The 18997-nt window shown below is 36.7% G+C and overlaps 2 protein-coding genes across 6 annotated transcripts in view; one reads left to right on the forward strand and one right to left on the reverse strand.

Moving 5' to 3' along the window:
- Positions 1-6913, forward strand: part of SOS1 (SOS Ras/Rac guanine nucleotide exchange factor 1) — a 139937-nt gene extending 133024 nt beyond the window's left edge. The window contains exons 21-23 of one of the 2 annotated variants that reach the window (XM_077843519.1): positions 1683-1727; positions 3452-3570; positions 4443-6913. In XM_077843519.1, coding sequence (XP_077699645.1) covers positions 1683-1727; positions 3452-3570; positions 4443-4934 — 656 coding nt within the window. In that variant the 3' untranslated portion in view covers positions 4935-6913. The remainder of the gene's footprint in view (positions 1-1682; positions 1728-3451; positions 3571-4442) is intronic. The other variant, XM_077843520.1, reaches the window with a different exon arrangement.
- Positions 5653-18997, reverse strand: part of ARHGEF33 (Rho guanine nucleotide exchange factor 33) — an 85603-nt gene continuing 72258 nt past the window's right edge. The window contains exons 18-19 of one of the 4 annotated variants that reach the window (XM_077843529.1): positions 18157-18231; positions 16232-16364 (exon numbers count right to left, since the gene is read on the reverse strand). In XM_077843529.1, the coding sequence (XP_077699655.1) occupies positions 18180-18231 (52 nt within the window). In that variant the 3' untranslated portion in view covers positions 16232-16364; positions 18157-18179. Of the gene's footprint in view, positions 16365-16796; positions 18232-18997 lie in introns of those variants that run through there. The other 3 variants (XM_077843530.1, XM_077843527.1, XM_077843528.1) reach the window with 3 other exon arrangements.

Genomic DNA, 18997 nt, shown 5'->3' on the forward strand with positions numbered 1-18997 from the left:
GGGGTCCTGGGATCGAGTCCCACATCTCCCTATAGGGAGCCTGCTTCTCCCTCTGCCTGTGTCTCTGCCTCTGTGTCTCTCATGAATAAATAAATAAAATCTTAAAAAATAAAATGACAAATCAGAAAAGTGCCCTTACTTTACCACACACATAAGCCTGCACCATCCATATATATAAATATGATCCAAGTCAAGTCTGTGTATGTACAGTGGGTACACATAGGTATAATTATTCTTTGTAAAAGCCTGCATTTGTAGCTATCAGAAGCTTTGTTTTTATTTTATTCTCATATTGTACTAAGTGTACTACCAAGTTCTTGAGGCTTATCTCCAGGAGGCATATTTATTTCTTTTCTAAGAAAAGTGGAAAAAAACATGAGTAGGGAAACACTAGAGGTAAATACTCCTTTACCCCTGTCCCATCATAGGTGCCTAATAAATAGTGGAGTGAATCACTGACAGAAAGAACAACAGCTTCGTTTAACATCAAAATACAAAAATTATTTTTTATCTTCTGAGAGATAACTTACTAGAATTAATGGATTGCTACCCTTGGTAACAACCATGGCCTCTAAATAAACTATCAGTCCATAAGGAAAGGAAATTAATGGGATAGATTGTTGGAAATTGGGGCTGTGTGGGAAATATACCCACCATATCTATATAAATAGCAATCACATTAATAATCTTGCCAACTGAACCTGAAACATAAAATTATCCTTGTTCTGACCAAAGCAGCTAGAAAAAAACAATCGTCCAAATTATCTGAGTGATTGTTGTACAAAGAGAGGGAGAGAGGAACCTGAACTTTTAAAAAAATCAGCTGAGATTAGTGTTACAGGAATTATTCTAGTCTCTTGGATATTATCGCTTTAATATGTTGGTAATAGGAGGCAATGTCACATAAACAACTATGTAGATTTAGTACAGATCACTTAGCCTCTTGTCTCAGTTTTTCTACTTTAATGCTCTTGGGGCTTTGGCTTTTATGGTTTTCATTTTTTTTTTTTCTAGAAGAATTAATACTGTTGAAATTAAACATCCTAAATTTGTCAGTGAGTTTCCTGTATAAAATGTGTCTAAGTGCCAAATATATAGGAAGTGTTCAAGAATACAGAAGGAAAAGGCTATATCCCTTTCAAGCTTGTTTTACAATATCCAAAGCTATAATTATTTTGCAATAAGAATATATGCTCCAAGAACATTTTCAAAAGTATATAATATTAGTAAGAAATTCCCCTTTATTTTTCAATTTATATAACATAAATTCATTATTTATTACTTAACTTCACACATTTGAGTTTTCAAAAAAATCTCTAGTAAATGACCTGTTTCTATAATGTCCAGCTGAATTCTTTGCTTGAATTGGGTTTATACATTTTTTAAAAGTCTTCCACTAATAGAAGATATTTTAGTTTTCTCATGAATGCTTTTCATTTAAATATTATGACATCAAGTAGAATCTAAAAGAAATCTTCAAAATTCCCAATATGATATTAGCTCAACATAATTCTTTATTTTTCTCAAAAGTAAGAAGTAGTGAGCGTTTACTAAAGACTGCTGTACCATTCTTTACAACTAGAATAACAAAAATTATATTTTTATCAGAAATGCATTTTTACAGATGAGTTGAATTTATCAATGAAAGAAAAAAATCTACTCTTTCTTGTTTCCTTTCACAGGCAGCGATACCGTCTTTATCCAAGTTTCACTGCCCCATGGCCCAAGTTAGTATATTTGGTTTAAGACTCATAATTCTTGCTTTGGCTTTAAAAGTTAAACCAAGTGTAACCTTCCCTGCTAAAACTCTTCTTGGGTCTGGCGGCATTGGTACATTGCTTGCAATATCATAGAAGCGAGGGGTTCACTCGTGCTATCTTTTGATCCTAAATGATTTGCTTCAACTTATATACTTTTCATGCTTTTTGTAAAACCTATTTTCTCTTTTGAAAAGAACATTATTATATGGGTGACTTCCACATTTAACCATTTCTCTTTTCCAACTATAGAGTTCTAAATATATTTTAATGCTCAACTTAAAAAAAAAAGCAAGAGCATGCATGCGCAGATGGGAATGCTGGCAGCTATGTGCAGTGTCTAAATCACAAAATACACTTAGCCTGGCAACAGCACAGACTGTAGGCAAATGACTACTACTACTTGACTTTAGAAGAACTATCTTATAATTGTAACTTAATTTATATGGCCTAAATATTCATCACTGTTAAGCAAAATAAAGTTATACTGTAGATATTTGCTTTTTTATTTTTAAAGTCAACTAACAATTCATCAAATGATTCCATAAGTTTTAAGCTAATAGATTAGTGGGTTATGCTGCCCTTCATACAAATGATTTCAAAATGTATACAATGGAAAACATTAGTTGTAAGCTAAATTAACTTCCTACATAGTCTCCTAAGAAGAAAGGTAGGTGACCAAAATGTTGCTCATTTGAATAATATCAGTACACAAAGCACTCTTCTAAGTTCTATATTGTTATAACTTTTAATCGACAAAATAAAAGCTATTGGTACTTAAAGGAAAACAAGAACCTCCCAAGTATAATTCTGATCATTTATGTATTTTCATCTTTTTTATACTTTGCATAAACTAACAACTTATATAAATGTTGTCTCTCAAAATGTAATTACTTTATGCCTATACTACACCCGTGTCATCATAAATGTCTATAGGATAAGTTCTAATAAGAAGCTTTACTTACCTTTTTTGTGCCAGTTCATCAACTCACTCTTAAATCAGGTTCACTAGATTCTAGTGTAATTTCTGTTTTTATCAGGGCTGCCTCAGTCATCTTAAATAGCTCTATCACAATTAAAATTTTTGGATTAGAGTATGATTAACCTGATTTTGCTCACTCACCAAGGAGAGCCAGCCCATACCTAGACAAAGTGAGGAGACCCTTCCTCCAGACATGAGATTCTCTCCCTGGCACCCTTTGAGAAAACTGCTCAGGAGAGCAGTTAAGATCAAAAACTAATCCCAAGGACTATCCAGTAAAGACAAGGAAATTCTATACTAATAAAGTCAGAGAAAGAAAGTGAGCCCATAACAAAAAACCTAATAAAATTACCATTCCAAAAGTTTTTAGTAGTTTGCTGTTTCTCCCAGATTCTGAGAATAATATTGAAATTAAAAATTCCAGTAAAAAATTAACAGTGGGAATGTTATTTTGTTCAAGAAGCAAAATAACAGAATATCTTAGGCAGTTTTGTTTGTTTTTTCTGAAAATTCTGCTAGGAAATTTCTGCATGCTTTTAGAGCAATTTGCTTTAGTAAAGGAAATCCTATTATGTACTGGTTTATTGAACTGCTTTTGATAATTCTGTACATTTCTTTTAATAAATATAAGCAGTTTCCAGCTAAGCCTTTACAGGATTAAGAGATGAAATAGAATACCTGTCAACTTTTTAAAAAATGTAACACCCTACAGGATCTGCTTCAGTATCATCTATAAGTTTAACCAAGGGCACTGATGAAGTACCTGTCCCCCCTCCTGTTCCTCCACGAAGAAGGCCGGAATCTGCCCCCGCCGAATCTTCACCGTCTAAGGTAAGTAGAATCCTGTCATCTTGACACTGGAGTCATTATGGTTACAGTAGAATCATGTTCCCACCAGGTTAGGCTGAAACTTCAGGGTAGCTGAGCTTAATAGAGTGTAGACAAGAACTAAATACAATTTACCCTGCAGTTATGTTTATTTATTTTCTTCTGAACATAGTTTTTTGGTATGTTTTAAGAACCCTTATAAATCTAAATTATGGGTACTGTCAAGGAAAAAAACAAGCTTAATCTATAAAGAGTAATGTAGTCTCAAGCAGAGACTATGCAAGGAAAGAGAAAGAAGCAAAGAGGTGTGAAGCTTTGTATGAAAGCACATTTAAAGTGAATCTTAAACATTACCTATCTGAGCCCTTAACAGATCTGACATGCTTTTAAATGGGATTTGCCTGATGATTCTGGGTTGGAAGAGACCTTAACAGCTTATAATAGCCTTTTTTTCCCCAGTTGTTTAAGCTTCTTTCTTTGCCAACTCTTAACTTGATTCAGGGGTTCTCAAGTGTCCAGAGAACAGAGCACCTGAACAAGTCAAGACACTCTTTGCAGAACATCAAAAAATGTTAATGTAGTAAGTTTTAAATTATAAGATTAACTTATGTTAAATTGTAAATGATTTTATACTAGACTGATAGGTAAGCAGTAGCAAGCGACAAAATGTTGAGAAAAATAAAAACTTAGAAAAAAAAAATCTTAACAAATTGGTATTAAACCCTCATTTAAAACATATGGCAAAACCCCCTGAACCATACCCAGGGCTCTACCAGTTGTGTTTTTGAAAACCCCAACTTAATTCATAATATGTTTGTGGTACTACATCAATTATTAATAAATTTGTGTTTTATTCTTTTTCTCATTTGTGTCAGATTATGTCTAAGCATTTGGACAGCCCCCCAGCAATTCCTCCTAGGCAGCCCACATCAAAAGCCTATTCACCGCGATATTCAATATCAGACCGGACCTCTATATCAGACCCTCCTGAGAGCCCTCCCTTATTACCACCACGAGAACCTGTGAGGACACCTGATGTTTTCTCCAGCTCACCACTACATCTCCAGCCTCCCCCTCTGGGCAAAAAAAGTGATCATGGCAATGCCTTCTTCCCAAACAGCCCTTCCCCTTTTACACCACCTCCTCCTCAAACACCTTCTCCCCATGGCACGAGAAGGCATCTGCCATCACCACCATTGACACAAGAAGCGGACCTTCCTTCAGTCACTGGGCCGCCTGTTCCTCCACGACAAAGCACTTCCCAACATATCCCTAAACTCCCTCCGAAAACTTATAAAAGGGAGCACACACACCCATCTGTGCACAGAGATGGACCACCCCTGTTGGAGAATGCCCATTCTTCCTGAGTTTCTCTGTTCTGGGATGGACGTTTCCTAGCCCCAGCTCCATGGCTGGCAATAGAGGGCACTGAATGTGCCAGCACTGAGGAGTTAAAATGACAACTCCAAACACTAACGCCTCTCCTTCGGGATGCAGTATGAGACAATGAACTTGAACCTAGACGTAATTAGAACATGAAAATGGTATTCGTTCAGAATATGGAAAGACTGATCTAGAGGAATTGGACAACTGATTTCACCTGAAAATCAAGTGAAGGGACTGTTTCTAGCCGATAGGCAGGGGTCCTCTTTTTGTGAAGTGATCTTTATCATTAAAGGGATGGAAAACACAGTCTAGTGTCCAGCAGGCCCACATGATGACAGTTTTTGTAATTCAAAATATGCACTTTTTAAAAAGAAATCTTAAACAGGGATCTTCATATCTCCTTTGTTTTCCTTTGCTTTTACTCATCCTACTTTAGAATATTTTCTTAAAAATCATTCAAAGGACTGTGAGGAGTGGCTGTGCTGCCTGACCTTGTTGGCGTCAAGGCCCAGCACTGTGCCACAGTCCTGTTTACAGATTATTACAGTGAAGTGAATGGGTACCAAGGCTTCACCAAAGAGGTACTTTGTCTTTCTTCCTTCCTTCCTTCCTTCCTTTTTTCTTTTCTTTTCTCTTTTCTTTTTCTTTCCTTCCTTTTTCTTTTTCTTCTTTCTTTTCTTTCCTTCCTTCCTTCCTTTCTTTCTTTCTTTCTTTCTTTCTTTCTTTCTTTCTTTCTTTTCTTTCTCTCTCTCTCTCTCTCTCTGTCTCTCTTTTTAGGAGTAATTATACTAATTTTAAGAGCATTCCCCCACCCTCCCTACACAAACAAAACATGGTGGTGTTGCCTTCAAACCAGATAAGTTTTGTGTCATTAACATGACAGAAGAACTTTTTTAAAAATGTAACTGTCATGTATACGATTTACATTTAGGAGACTGTTAATCTATGCTAGATTGTTATTTTCCCCCCTTCTCCCACAAAAGTTTACTGGTAATCCATGTCATGGCTCATAGCTGTCCCTCTAACCATACTCTGGAAATGTAGTCACCCAGTGTGAAAAGAACCACTTGCTGGGCATCACTGACACCATTCATGTTTTACTGATAGTTGAGTAATCAGCATATCTAGAATTACCTTGCATTGCTGAAATCATGTGTATATAGTGAATGTTATATAATAAACCTGGCAGGTCTGTTTTAATTTAATTGAATAAAGATACAAATACTTTGTTTGACTGGCATATATTAAATTATTATATGGAGAAAATGGTTGATTCTTATTTCTTTCAGTTGAAACACACACACACACACATCACATGCAAACACTAAGCATAAAAGCACGTATTGCGGTACGCCGTGGTTTCTAGTTCTGGATGTATGTATTTCATCTTAAAGAATGATCTAAAGTTACAGTTTGGCATGTAGGAAAAAATTTGGTTAGACTAGAATGGGTATTTTAAGCAGAACTTTGTTTTTTAATTTCCTAGGCAACATGTATACAGATTGTTATATTAAACATTCTACCTTGCTTGAGGTCTTTGCTCTATTCATAATAGAACATCTACCTACATCATTAGTATCATAATATGGATTATTCATTAAGCATATGTACTGATCTGAGTCTAACCAATACTGTGACTGAAATGCATGCAATTTGTCGAAGAGAAAACGTTTTATTAATCTCTACTACAATGTCTGTGAATTGTGCAGTGTTCCATCATTAGAGAGTCATCAGTGTCTGCATGTGTCTTCAGAATAATGAAGCAACATCTCAGCAATTCTGTTAACCATGCCATTAGAGACATTTTTAGAAGTGCTGCATCATGGTGGAAACCTAGTACTTTAATAATTTCCTGTGATCTTTATTAGAGCATTAAATGTACTTCACCAGTATTACAGTATATAGTCCTTTAAGACTAGAATGTTGATTGCATCATCATTAAACAATCCATCCTATCATATCCTTTCTTATTTGTTAGAGTTGAATCTTTTTTTGTTTAATATTTGTACCATTCCTATTATGGTAGCCATTTTTCTATCTGTAAAATGTCTCCTTTTAAAAGTCTCCTCCAAAATTAATTTCAAATCTACTCGTGTACACAAAGTGTTCATAAGACCATTCATTCAACAAGTGTTTATCTACGCCTACTTACTAGAGCTGCTACAATTAATCCTAGTGCACATTCCAGAATCCCTCATGACTTTTTATTAGAACAGCCTCATTTTCCCTACGATTTCCCTTTCTATGTCTTACTGATCACTTCTCTTGGATTATCCCACCTCATTTCAAATGCGAGCCTGAGAAGTCACATGGGAGCCCATTCACAATCTCCCTGGCCAGTGTGTCAGCCTTCAGCAAGGCTTTTCAACTCACCTGATCATGTATAGAGGAAAAGTTCAGATTTGGTTTCTAGTCATGATTCTCCCGAAGGGAACCATTCTTCTACCCCCAGTGGTTCTAGGAGACCACTTCACTGTGCATCAGCATTGTGGATAGAGGATATTTTTATTCTAAAGTTGACATTTGGGTAAAAATATTTTCTGCAGTGGTAACGGATTAGAAACCTTTCCATTGGAGGCCCTTAAAGAGAGGTGAGAAAACTATCCTTGCCTTCTTCATATGTGAACTAGCCGACAAATTTATTCTTTGTAGTAACTAAAATATACTTATTCAGGGACAAGAAGTGGCTAAGAAGAGAAATGCATCACCACTCAATTCTGCTTTTGAATCCAGTACATTACAAGATAGGGCAGCATGACTATTTATAAACCACAATCCAAAATACGGGACATTTCTTTTAGAAATGGAGATGTTCTTAGAAGTTTCATTATCTTTGGAGCACAAAAATATTTCAAGGTTGAATTAAGTGGGCTGATTGTAACAACAGAAAGGGAGAATTTTCACATCTAAGCACTTTTTAAAACAGGAACAGATAAGTAATATGTTTCTAAGTTTATTGAAAGACAGATAATTGACTGTTCCCAGCCCTCCTAATGTATTTCAAAAGTACAAATTATCAGGAAATACACAAACATTAAAAGTTTGCTTAATTAAAGGCTGTTGGGTTTCACATTACATGTTTAGTAGGTTACTATGCTCTAACAGCTCAAGAATGTTTTAATGGATCTGAATTTAGGAAAAAGCATGCCACACTAATGATACTACAATCAACACAACAGTCTAGTGAACAAGTATTGTTTCACTTGAGGGTATATTATGGTTTTGAATTCTTCCTTAATGGGTTTTTTTTTTTCATAAATTAAAAGTTACACAAACTAAAACTTACTTGGTATCTACGACCATGATCTTAAATCTTAAGTTTAGCTTACTTTAGTCATGTATTTCATCCTTTTAATGATAGCTTAAATTCAGTTTTAAGTGGCTCAGCAAAACAAATCATGGAAATGGAGGAGGGAGAGGTTCCCAATTTGTTAGTGTTGTATATATTGAGGAAAACCTTTTGTTTCCTCCAGATTTAGAAAGAAACTTAACCATTTATTTCTTGGTATTCTGCTGCCATTGTTAGATTCACTTATTCTTTTAACTTACACTGTATGACCGCTGTACAAGTGTAGGTCCTGTTGCACATTCATCTTTACCAGTAAAAGCAACAAGGTGAATATCTGTTTGGCTGAAAGAATTATGCAGTAGAATTATTTATAAGGGAAAGTGATGACTTAAGTTTATTTATTCAATATTTTTCTTTTGAAACATCTCATTACTAAAAATCATTTCATGATCCCTAATACATGAGCCAATGAAATATTTTGAGCTCTAGTTAAGAAGCATGAAGTCTATATGTTAAATCTAAACAAAAGCACTTGTAACTTATTTTGTAAATTTCATGCCTTATTTTCCATTTTTGACACCGTAAAGTGCATTTTCTGTCAACTCTGAGCAAATTTCCCTTTTGCCTTTAATGAAAATAGTGCATTAAGTAGCCAACTGCTGCAAAATTATAAATCAAGTTAGCTGAAGGTGGATCACATTAGACTATCATTCAAAGAAACAAGATGCATAGGATGGAAGTCACGTGGTATGGCTTTAGGGAGAGTGCACCTGTGCCAGATGCATGCCATTTTCAGTAGCTGCCAAATGTGCCTTTAATTAAGAACATCTCTAATTTTTTTCTTCAGATCAAGTCAGCATTTGGGGGCGGGATCAGGGCAGGGGACCTTGGGGTGCAAATATCTGGTGAAACTCACCAGAGAAGAAGCCTTTGTCAAAGTGACATGTATAACTTTAGTAGAAACGTGTTTGTGTGTGTATGTGTGTGTGTGTGTGTGTGTGTGTATGTATTTGCCTTTGTTTAGTAGCACGGTATTTGCTAAAATAATCGTCAAAAAAATTGCTCTGTCAGTCTTACTCTGATGTAAAAAAAACAAAGTGCAGTCTATACATCTAATATGGCCTTTGTACCTAACCACGTTCGTAGGTAATCTTTGTACTCTGTGTGCAGTATTATTCGGTTTGCATTTAAAGTGAAAATAATGGCTGTTATTTTTCTGGCATTACTAAGATAAACCGAAAAATAATAAAGAAAAATGCCTTACATAGTCCACAAGTGTATTCTTTCTGTATGTATTTATTTTAGAAAGCACTCCTTTCAGCATCAGTCACCATTATTTTAGCTTGTGCTCTCCATAGAGAAAATAGTTTGTTCTTTATCATAGTCTTGCTTTGGACGTACTTTTTCCTGTATCATCATACAGAGAAAATTCAGGATTTCCTCCTGTATCAAGCCCCTCTGACTATAGTGACTGGGAGACCCTTGGGATGAAAATCAGTACCTTAGTGACCTTGGATGTCACCTGGATGAAGTTTCAAAGGGCTGAGGGAGGCACTTGTATTCCATAAAAGTTTTCAGATATCACAGTTCCTGGACAGACAAGTCTTACCAAGACCTGTTGGAATGTGGCAGCCTGACGTTTAGCAATTCTTTCTAGGCTTAACATAAAAAGATAACAGTTTATGGTTATACTCTGTAAAGAATTTTTTAAGTGTAAGGTCATTCATGATGAACTACAGAATGTAAAAATGTGTGAAGCCCAATGCCTTTTACAGAATAGAATGCTTAATAAAGATAACTAAAGTTATGAGGGATATGTTTTCAAAGTTTGCCTGCTTGTAGGTATCTTTTTTTAAGAGGTTGCTATTTCATTCTGAAGTTCCCATAACTTCTTGATTCTTTACTATCCAGTTTCCTTTGATGTTACTATCATTTCAATTGCTTTTAAATGACCACATTATAAGCATTTCATAGGGCCCATCTGACTATTCAACAAATATTTACTGTTCCAGGTATACTTCTGATGTTAGGAATATAGCAATGAACAAAACAAAAATCTGTACCATCATAAGATTCATAATCTAGTGAGATGTAGACAATAAGAAATACATAAGAATGTTGTAACTGCTATGAACAACAACAAAAAAAGACAAGGTGACTAGGAATGTAGGGGATGGGGTAGAATATATTAAATGAGATGATCAGAGTCAGCTCAGAGAGAAGATTGCATGTGAGAAAAGACTTGAAAGAGATGAAGGAAGGAGACATGCAAGTGTCTGAGGAAGAGAACATGCCCAGTCACAGGGAAAGGCCGGTTGAGAAGCCCAGCAGCAGGAGCATACGTGGAACATCTGAAGAATAGCGAGGCTACTTGTGCCTGGAGAGGAATGAATGTAGGCAGAATAGGAGATGCCATCAGAGGTTTAACAGGGGCCAGATCACTTTTAATGACTTTGGCTTCTCTTAGAAAAGGAGCTCATAGAGCGTTTGAGCAGAGGTTCACTCTGACCATGTTGAGAACAATCAGGGGTCAAGAGTGGGAGTGGGAAGGCTAGCTTGGTCAAGGTGAGAGCAGTGCAGGTGGTGACAAGTGGTCAGAGATGGCCAATTTGCTGAGAGGCTGAACATGGGGTTAAGAAACAGAATTGTCAGGGTGCCTGGGTGGCTCAGTTGGTTAAGCATCTGACTTCGGCTCAGGTCATGATCTCAAGGTCCTTAGAACAAGCCCTGCAACAGGCTCCGTGCTCAGCAGGGAGTCTGCTTATCCCTCCGCCCCTTCCCAGTCCTTGTGCATGCATTCTCTCTCTCTCTCAAATAAATAAATAAATCTTTTTTTTAAAAAAAAAGGAATTAAAAAAAAAGAAACAGAATTGTCAAGGATGACTTCAAGGCTTTTGGTCTGAGCAACTAAAGGACAAAGTTACCATTAACTGAGGTGGGAAGGTAGTGATGAAGCAGGCTCAGACATATTAAGTTCAATAAATATAACTATGTCGGACCTCTGACAGGTGTCTGGGCTGAGGCTATAAATTTGGGAGTCACTTTCATAAAGATCATATTTTAAAGCTAGCAGACTGGATATGATCACCAAAGAAGGTAAGTACAAAATGGAAAAAGAAGAGATCTAAGTAAAGGAGAGCCCCCAGGCCACTCTGATAAGAGAGGGAGGAGAAAGCAGAACCAGCAAATTGACTAAGAAGGAATTGCCAATAAAGAAAGATGTAACCCAAGAGTATGTTGTGCCCTTGAAGACTAGTAAATTAGTAGTAGTAGTAGTAGTATTTCAGAAGGAAGAGGTGACAAGCATGTCAAATACTATTTGATAGAGAGAGTGGACTATTCATTTAGCAAGTGAAAGTCAGTGATAAACTGGACACAGCCAGTTGAGGGGAGTGGTACAGGCCAAGTGAGTCTAATAAACAATGGGAGGAGAGAACTGGAGCAAGTTTCCTCACTCAAGTTTTACTAGAAAGGTAAGCAGAGATATAAGGCATAGCTACAACAGTCAAGATATCTTTTGCTTAAAAAATGGAAGAAATAAGAGCATGCTTGTATGCTAAAGCATTTGCCCCACCTGGAAAATGTGATAATAAGGAGAGGGGATGTGGCCTAGGGCTGAATGGAAACAACCCACTTAGAAACACAGATGGTATCCAACAACAGACCTCTACAGTAGAGACCACTGTCTTCAGATAATCAGCTTTATAGACATGAGGAAGAAACACAATACGTTGTTTTCCTGCTAAGAATTATGAGCATTTAATACAATTACCTCTGAAGGGAATGAGGCAAGAGGGGAGAAAAAAATCTAGTTTATAGATAAGAAAGGAGTTTAGATGACTTACCAAGATCATGCATAAGCTCTCTGAAAACAAGTTTTGGAAAATAAGTTACTTGGGTAGAAAAATCTTGACTATTTTGCAGTTCTGACAACCTCCAAAAATAATATTTTCAGCATTACCTAAATCATATCGTATATTCTTATACATATGTTTAAAATTTAGGTCTAGTATTACACAACAATTTCTATTTTTTCCCTTAAAATATATAGGTCCTCATCAATTTTCTCAACCTCTTTTGTTAACTCATTTCCTTTTTTGAAAGAGTATATATCATGTCCCTTTTCCCTCACCCTGTCCCCACCACTGTGAGACTTACTGGCCCATATTCCATACATACCAGGATGCTCAGATGCTGAGAGCGCTACAGTCACATCTTCATGCTAAATCAACTTTTAGGCTATGAGAATCCGAAGTGTCCCAAAAGCATTACTGTTTAGGCTTGGGAAGAAAATTATCAATGGTGATATTTCAAGAGAAAGTTTAGTCTGGAAACTAGATTTAATTTTATTATACAACTTAATATAAGACATTCATTTTATTGTTTTCCTAAGTGCATGCAATTATCTGGACTATACAATCAATTTTGTCAATTTATTATAAAGAACACTAATCCTGTGTATATGTATATTTTAACCAAAATATTACTGTATGTGATAGTAAAGGTCACAGATGATAAATTTAAGAATTCAGAAAGATTCATTTGGATTTTGATGAACTATCAACTTTCTGTATCTCAAGATAAGTGTAATCAATTCTTTATTCTGTCCTAAATTTCCATCTATGGATAGAATCTGCGTGCCGAAGCTTACATACTAAGATCAATTTATTGGTCTAAGATGTAATGGCCCTAAAATTTTGGTAGGGCAAAGAATCACCCGAATGCATTTAAAATGCAGGTGCCTGGGCCTCACTCACAAATATTTCAATAAAGTGGGACTGAGCTAGTATCCAGGAACCTGAATTTTTACAAGTGCCCTCATGGCAAAAGTAACATAATAGTAAAGACTTGAAGAAGGTAAGCAAATGAGACATGAAGTTCTATAGAAAGCACTACTCAAATGGTTTTCCCTGGGCAAGCAAGAAACATTCTACTTTCAAACCTCCAACAGGTTTTAACTATTTGTCACATGATCAAACAACCCACTACAGAGAACCCTAGAGTGCTGCTCCACAAATCCCTGGTTCTACAAGGTTCCACTTTGGGAGTCAGAAAAGCAGGGGAATCCTTGCTCGGGCTTGTACACAAACCACAGCAGGCTGCAGAAGGGACCTGTTGCCACTCCCAACCTGCGTGAAAACATCCACCTCATCTCCTGGTGGAATGTTTCTTTCTGCTTATGAACCCAGAGACTTCCAGAAGACAGCTATAGTCTCCTGTAAACTGTACTTCTCCAGGAGACTGAAGCTCACAGATGTAGGAACTGCAAACCTCCTTCTCACCCTGACTTCATCCTTAATCCAGCATTATATTAAATGTCATTAAGAAATATTATTAAAGATCCTATCTCCACTGTCGATTTACAATACTATGTAGAAAGATTATGAAATGAGCCAGGACAACACAGAAAAAAGTAGCAAACTTTTTTTTTAAGTGGAGAGATGTTTTCTAACTCTAGATGCTGTGAAAGTGGCAGTGGCGCCTTCTGCCTTTAAGCAAAAAGTGCTTCTGAAGACAACTGTATTTTATTTCCTTTGTGATTGGTATTTTTCTTTTAAAAAAAATGAAAGGCGGGAAGGTAAAATGACAATCCTGAAGCTCTTTGTCAAATTATGAATAGATTTTATTCCCTGTAGTCTACTCTACACTATTCTAGAAGTGGAAAGGAATTTACAAAGATACGTCATAGTTCCTGTCCTTGAAGGGACTTACATTCTTCTTGGGAAGACAAGATAAAATATATCAAAAGACAGACATGTTACAACACAGGAGATCACAAAAAGATGAGGGACTTAAACTGGACCTTGAAGACCAGCAGAGAGGAAAGAGGCTAGGAAAAAGGCATGAAGCAAGGTTCAAGGCTCACTAGCAAGCAATAAAAGCCCAGCTTTGCTGATACACGTGGTCCAGCAGGCCTATAAAACGGGAGATGGCAGCCAAAGAGAAGATTTGGAGCCATACTGGAGAGACAGACAGCCCTGAATGTCAAGTCAAGGAGTTCAGAATTTGTAGACAATAAGAACAAAGAGTATCATACAATCCAGCATTGGGAAATATTAATGTGTTAGAGATGTGTAGGATTGATGGGAACAGACAGTACTTGGGGACAGTCAGAAAGCTACCAGAAAAATCCAGATATCGAGTGATGGAGACCCAGAGAGTAGCAGCACTAATTATTACTAATTTTATATGCTAGTTTCATAAGACACAACAAAATTGAGTTATGCTACCGATGTAACATCAAGATTTTTTCAAAGGATGTTATCCTTTGCGAGGTGTGTGATGCTTTTGAAACCTTCCCAGGAATCTATCATTTATATGATTAACATTATGAAGGAGAAAGAAATGTTATTGTTTTTACACTTTACTTAAAAGACTGTGATTTGTACTTCACTTTCCACATCCAGTCAGTTCTGTGTTGTGCTTTCAGGCATTGCACCCAAACCACCTTTGGCCTACTAATAGAGAGAAACTGGAACTTCAAAGGAGTTCATTAACTTCAGGAAAATGAAAAGCTTGGCTTACACTTAAATATTGGAAATATTCCAAATATTCCAAACTTGGAAGCGATCTTTTAAGTGCTCCAGACCTCCTATTGTTCAAAATGCTAATGGATGAGTTCCTAATTAACCATCAGACAAGTAGAAGAAAACCTACAACACTCAGAAGCTAAACTTCCCCCAAATCTATCATACAGCACATTCCTAGAGGAACACCCTCTAAAGAAAGTTGGTTTGAGTACCAAGATTTTGAATAAGCTGTAACCAAATGCCTCCAATTCATTACAGACAACTGCCTGGGAAGAGAGACCTAATTTTTTTCTATTATTCTTACATTTGGGGCATGTCAAGGATGTGGACCATCTTGGACATATCCATGTGGAAACAAAGCACATTTTAGTACCCCATACCCAGGCAAGCCTCATTGCAATGATTCCCCTGTCTGAGCTATAAAAACTGTTTTTTGTTTTTGTTTTTTTTACAGCTTACTTCTGGAAAACAGAAAAAGAACTGCCAGCCGTAGTTTTCATTCTGACCTGGTGTTTTGTAGCAACCCATGTGTGTGAGCCATTAAAGCACTGATGTTGCCATCTTCTTTCCAGACTGAAGAAAGTCTTTTTAAAGAGAAGATGTAGCTTAATAAGTGCTTTTCCCCCCAATCTATATGTTCATGAGTGTTTGTGACATTCAGGATCACTAGTGGATCTTTAAATCCTGAATACTCAGTAACACATAGACTCTGAACTGTTCTCATCTACAGCATAATCCCCATGAGGGAAAATATTTCTTTGGCCTCCCAGTTTTGAGAGATATCATTGGTCCCTGTACTGATTTTCATAACAACAGAACAAAAGAAATACTACTCTCAGGGTTCTCTTCCTGTTTGGAGATCAATGTGTCTATATGCTTTGAACCTTCTATATCATGGTTTAAGCACAAATACTCCACAACTCAGATTGGCAACATGTAAAATATAACTTTGTTAATTGATCCTTTGCCTTTAGGTATGCCTTGGAGTTTTTGGAAGATATATGGCAAGACAGACCTGGCCCCTAACACCATGTGTATTAGCCTAAGAGCACTGGAATGAATTCATAAGGTAAATGCCTAGGAAGCATAAAATTCACATCCATGTTACATGCTCAATATTATACTGGGGGAATGACTTCAAGTTGGAAGTTTTTGTTCTTACAAATATTTATTTTCCTCCAAATTTATTGTGTTTCTGTAATGCTGTGAAAAGTCTTCATTTCCCTTTTCCCAAGTGTTGAGGTTCAAAAAGCCAGCTCTCAACCATAGACTAATCTTCATCTCTTCAATGTCTTGTATGTTGATTTAGTTTCATATGTAAGTATTTATATTAGTTTTCCTCAGGGATTTATACATCAATATATATATGTGTGTATATATATATATATATATATTCCTACACAGATATATACAAGCTTTTTATCCTCATCTTACCACTTGACAATACAACTTTAAGTATGTTTTACACAGCTGTTCCTTGGTCAAGGTCATTTGCAAGAGCAAGTCGGTTTCTGAAGAAATCTTGTTTGGTGGGTGAAGGATCCATTGAGGGATTCTCATTAGTTTTTTCCCTGTATTCTGATCCACTGGACCTAAAATCTCAGCACACAGATAAAGTACAGGTTGATTTGGTTTTGTTTTCAGATATTTTATCTATCCAAATTGTTTTGCATTTGTAAAACAATTGCCTTTTAGATCTGGAATAATTTTTACTTTCCTTCAATTTCATGACTCAGCACATGTGTAACTAAAATTTGCAACGAATATAAAGAGAATATCTTTCTAATGCTTTATGGAGACAATTGTGACAACTGTGTATGTTAGTGTAAGATATTGTGTATAACATTGTAAAGGGGAAACAAAAGCTCAGAAAATTTAGGAAATCTTATTTTTGATTCAACCCAGCAACTATTCCACAAATTACCAAGGCCCTTAAATTAAAATGGATGGAATTCATTGTTCTCAATCAAGGTTATCTATCAAGGGCCATTACTGAATTTGGGCATTACATTACAAACTCTTGCTTTTGCTTGTTTTCATTTTTAAATGAAAGATTTATTGAAGCCAACCACACATATATGCTACATTTGGTAGAATGCAGAAATTAGTACAGTAGTCAGATTGAGGAGATTCTATAATCTCAACCACCATGAAGGAGACCAAGCCCAATCAATCAATAGTCAACAACTCAAATCAGTCCAATTGAGTCCCCAGTCGAGGGTGCATTCTTCCTTTATCTTGGTTAAGCCAGTTGGGTAATCCATTCCAGCTCTGCACCTTCTCCAGTTTGTTCATGTCAGAAGTCCCTGGAGGGAGGAGGCTTTCTGGAAATAACCTCTGATAAGCTAGGCTGGGGCCCTTTGGCTAACTTAAACTCTGAGCTAGAATGAGTAAAACTAGCCCAGTGACTAAGACCAATATCAGAAGACCTCATGCAGGATGTATGGAAGTCACATTAGACATGAAGTTCTTTGTCCAAAGCTCCTATACAACTGAACAGGTTCTCCATATGCTGAGGGAGAATCAGGCATGCTTCCACTATCCACAAAAGAAGGATAAATTCTTTCACTATCTTTGGTATGCTACAAGTCCTAATTGTTGTTGTTAGATAAGTTAATTGTGACTCTATCACTTACTGAATTAATTGGGCAGAATGCAAACATCCCTTTATATTATTCAAGGAAAGAAGTTGGATCCACACAAAGACTAAAATCTTGATGTCTGGAAACCTGATGACTGACTGGATTTTTTTTTTTTTTAATACTATTCATTCCTGATGCTTGGTGTCACAGATGAAGCCAGAGCTGCCCACCATGTTTTCTACTTTCATTCAGGAAGAAGCACTTTTCCACTACATCACAGTGCATAGAGGAAAAACTATTCTTTCTCTCAACACCAGTCCATCTGGGTACTCATGAGATAAGATTCTATCTTATCTGGTGAGGTGAAAGTCCTTTTCCCTTTCAGAAGCCCCCCCCCAACTCTGCCTTGAAAGAGAGCCTCCACCTGCCCCACCCTAAGACTCCACACCTCCTCTCAACTCAGAATTCCCACCTACCTACAGTTCAAATCATCCCTGAGTAGTACAGTTGTGCCCAAAATGTTAGGAAGATATATTTTTGACAATTTCATTCTTTTTCCATATCTTCTGCTATTCAGAAAGCTAGGAATGCCTATATTTTGGGGTGGGAAATAGGAAGCAAGATTTTAATCTGGTGGTGTTTCTTCTGAATGGTTCCCCCTTACGGCAGTTTCTCATCAGAAAATCATTAGCCAAAACTTAAAATCTTTACCTCACATTTCCCCTCTTAGCTACATCTGATCTCTCCAAAACCCAGTATGTTATACTTTGATGGTTCCAACATGCAACTGTTTAGTGTTTACCTGGAAATGGGAAAGCTTTGATGTCACCACCAGCCCCAAGGACCACAGAAATCTTCACCAGTTGCGTTCCCATTTCTGAAACAAATGCCAAAATCGCCCTGTCTAGTTTTCAAAGTCCACAAACTCAGCTTAGTATTTTCTTTTTTTAACCGCTCTTCTCACAAATCACTTTCTCTGTGTCTCCAAGTATGTGAATTTCTCTATATTTCCTGATATTAACTATTAATTAACTAATGGCTAACTTGCTAATCCTTTTCAAAATCCAGCATTCTACTGTAGCCATGACTATAAGCTTGTTTTTATCCTTTCAAAGATAATTTTAACTTGCTTACATAGTATGTGGCCACTTGGACTCTTCCAAATGTGTGGCTATTAGGCTTTGAAGTAATGTACACCTAAATTACTGGGAAATAATTTGCAGAATCTAGGAGAAGGAGCTACCGTATTTGCTTTTATTCCCTTCAGCCCTTCATCCTTCCTCTCAGTCCACAGAGACAAAGAAAATAACAAGCTGGGTAGATCATACAAGTGTAGATTTGCTACAAATAAGCCTTGTAAGTTTATTTAGAGCTGGGAAAGGAGCAGGGGTAAAATCCAGTGCCCTGGAATCCTCTGACCTAAGAAGGGCTGGTTTTCTGATTGGAAAGATTGTCTGCTGTGAAAGCTTTAGCAAACCTGCACATGGAAAGGCAAGGGAGCAGGGCAACACCCATCCTGTCCCCCAAACCAGTCAGCCCTAGTAATCAACAAGGTGACAAATTAGCATTCTTTTACTATATGTTTGTTGAGTGCTTACTATGCTCTAGGTACTAAACCTTCAGCTCGGTTACCCTTACATCTG

This window comes from Canis aureus, chromosome 12 (genome assembly GCF_053574225.1).
Source record: "Canis aureus isolate CA01 chromosome 12, VMU_Caureus_v.1.0, whole genome shotgun sequence".
Taxonomy (NCBI): Eukaryota; Metazoa; Chordata; class Mammalia; order Carnivora; family Canidae; genus Canis; species Canis aureus.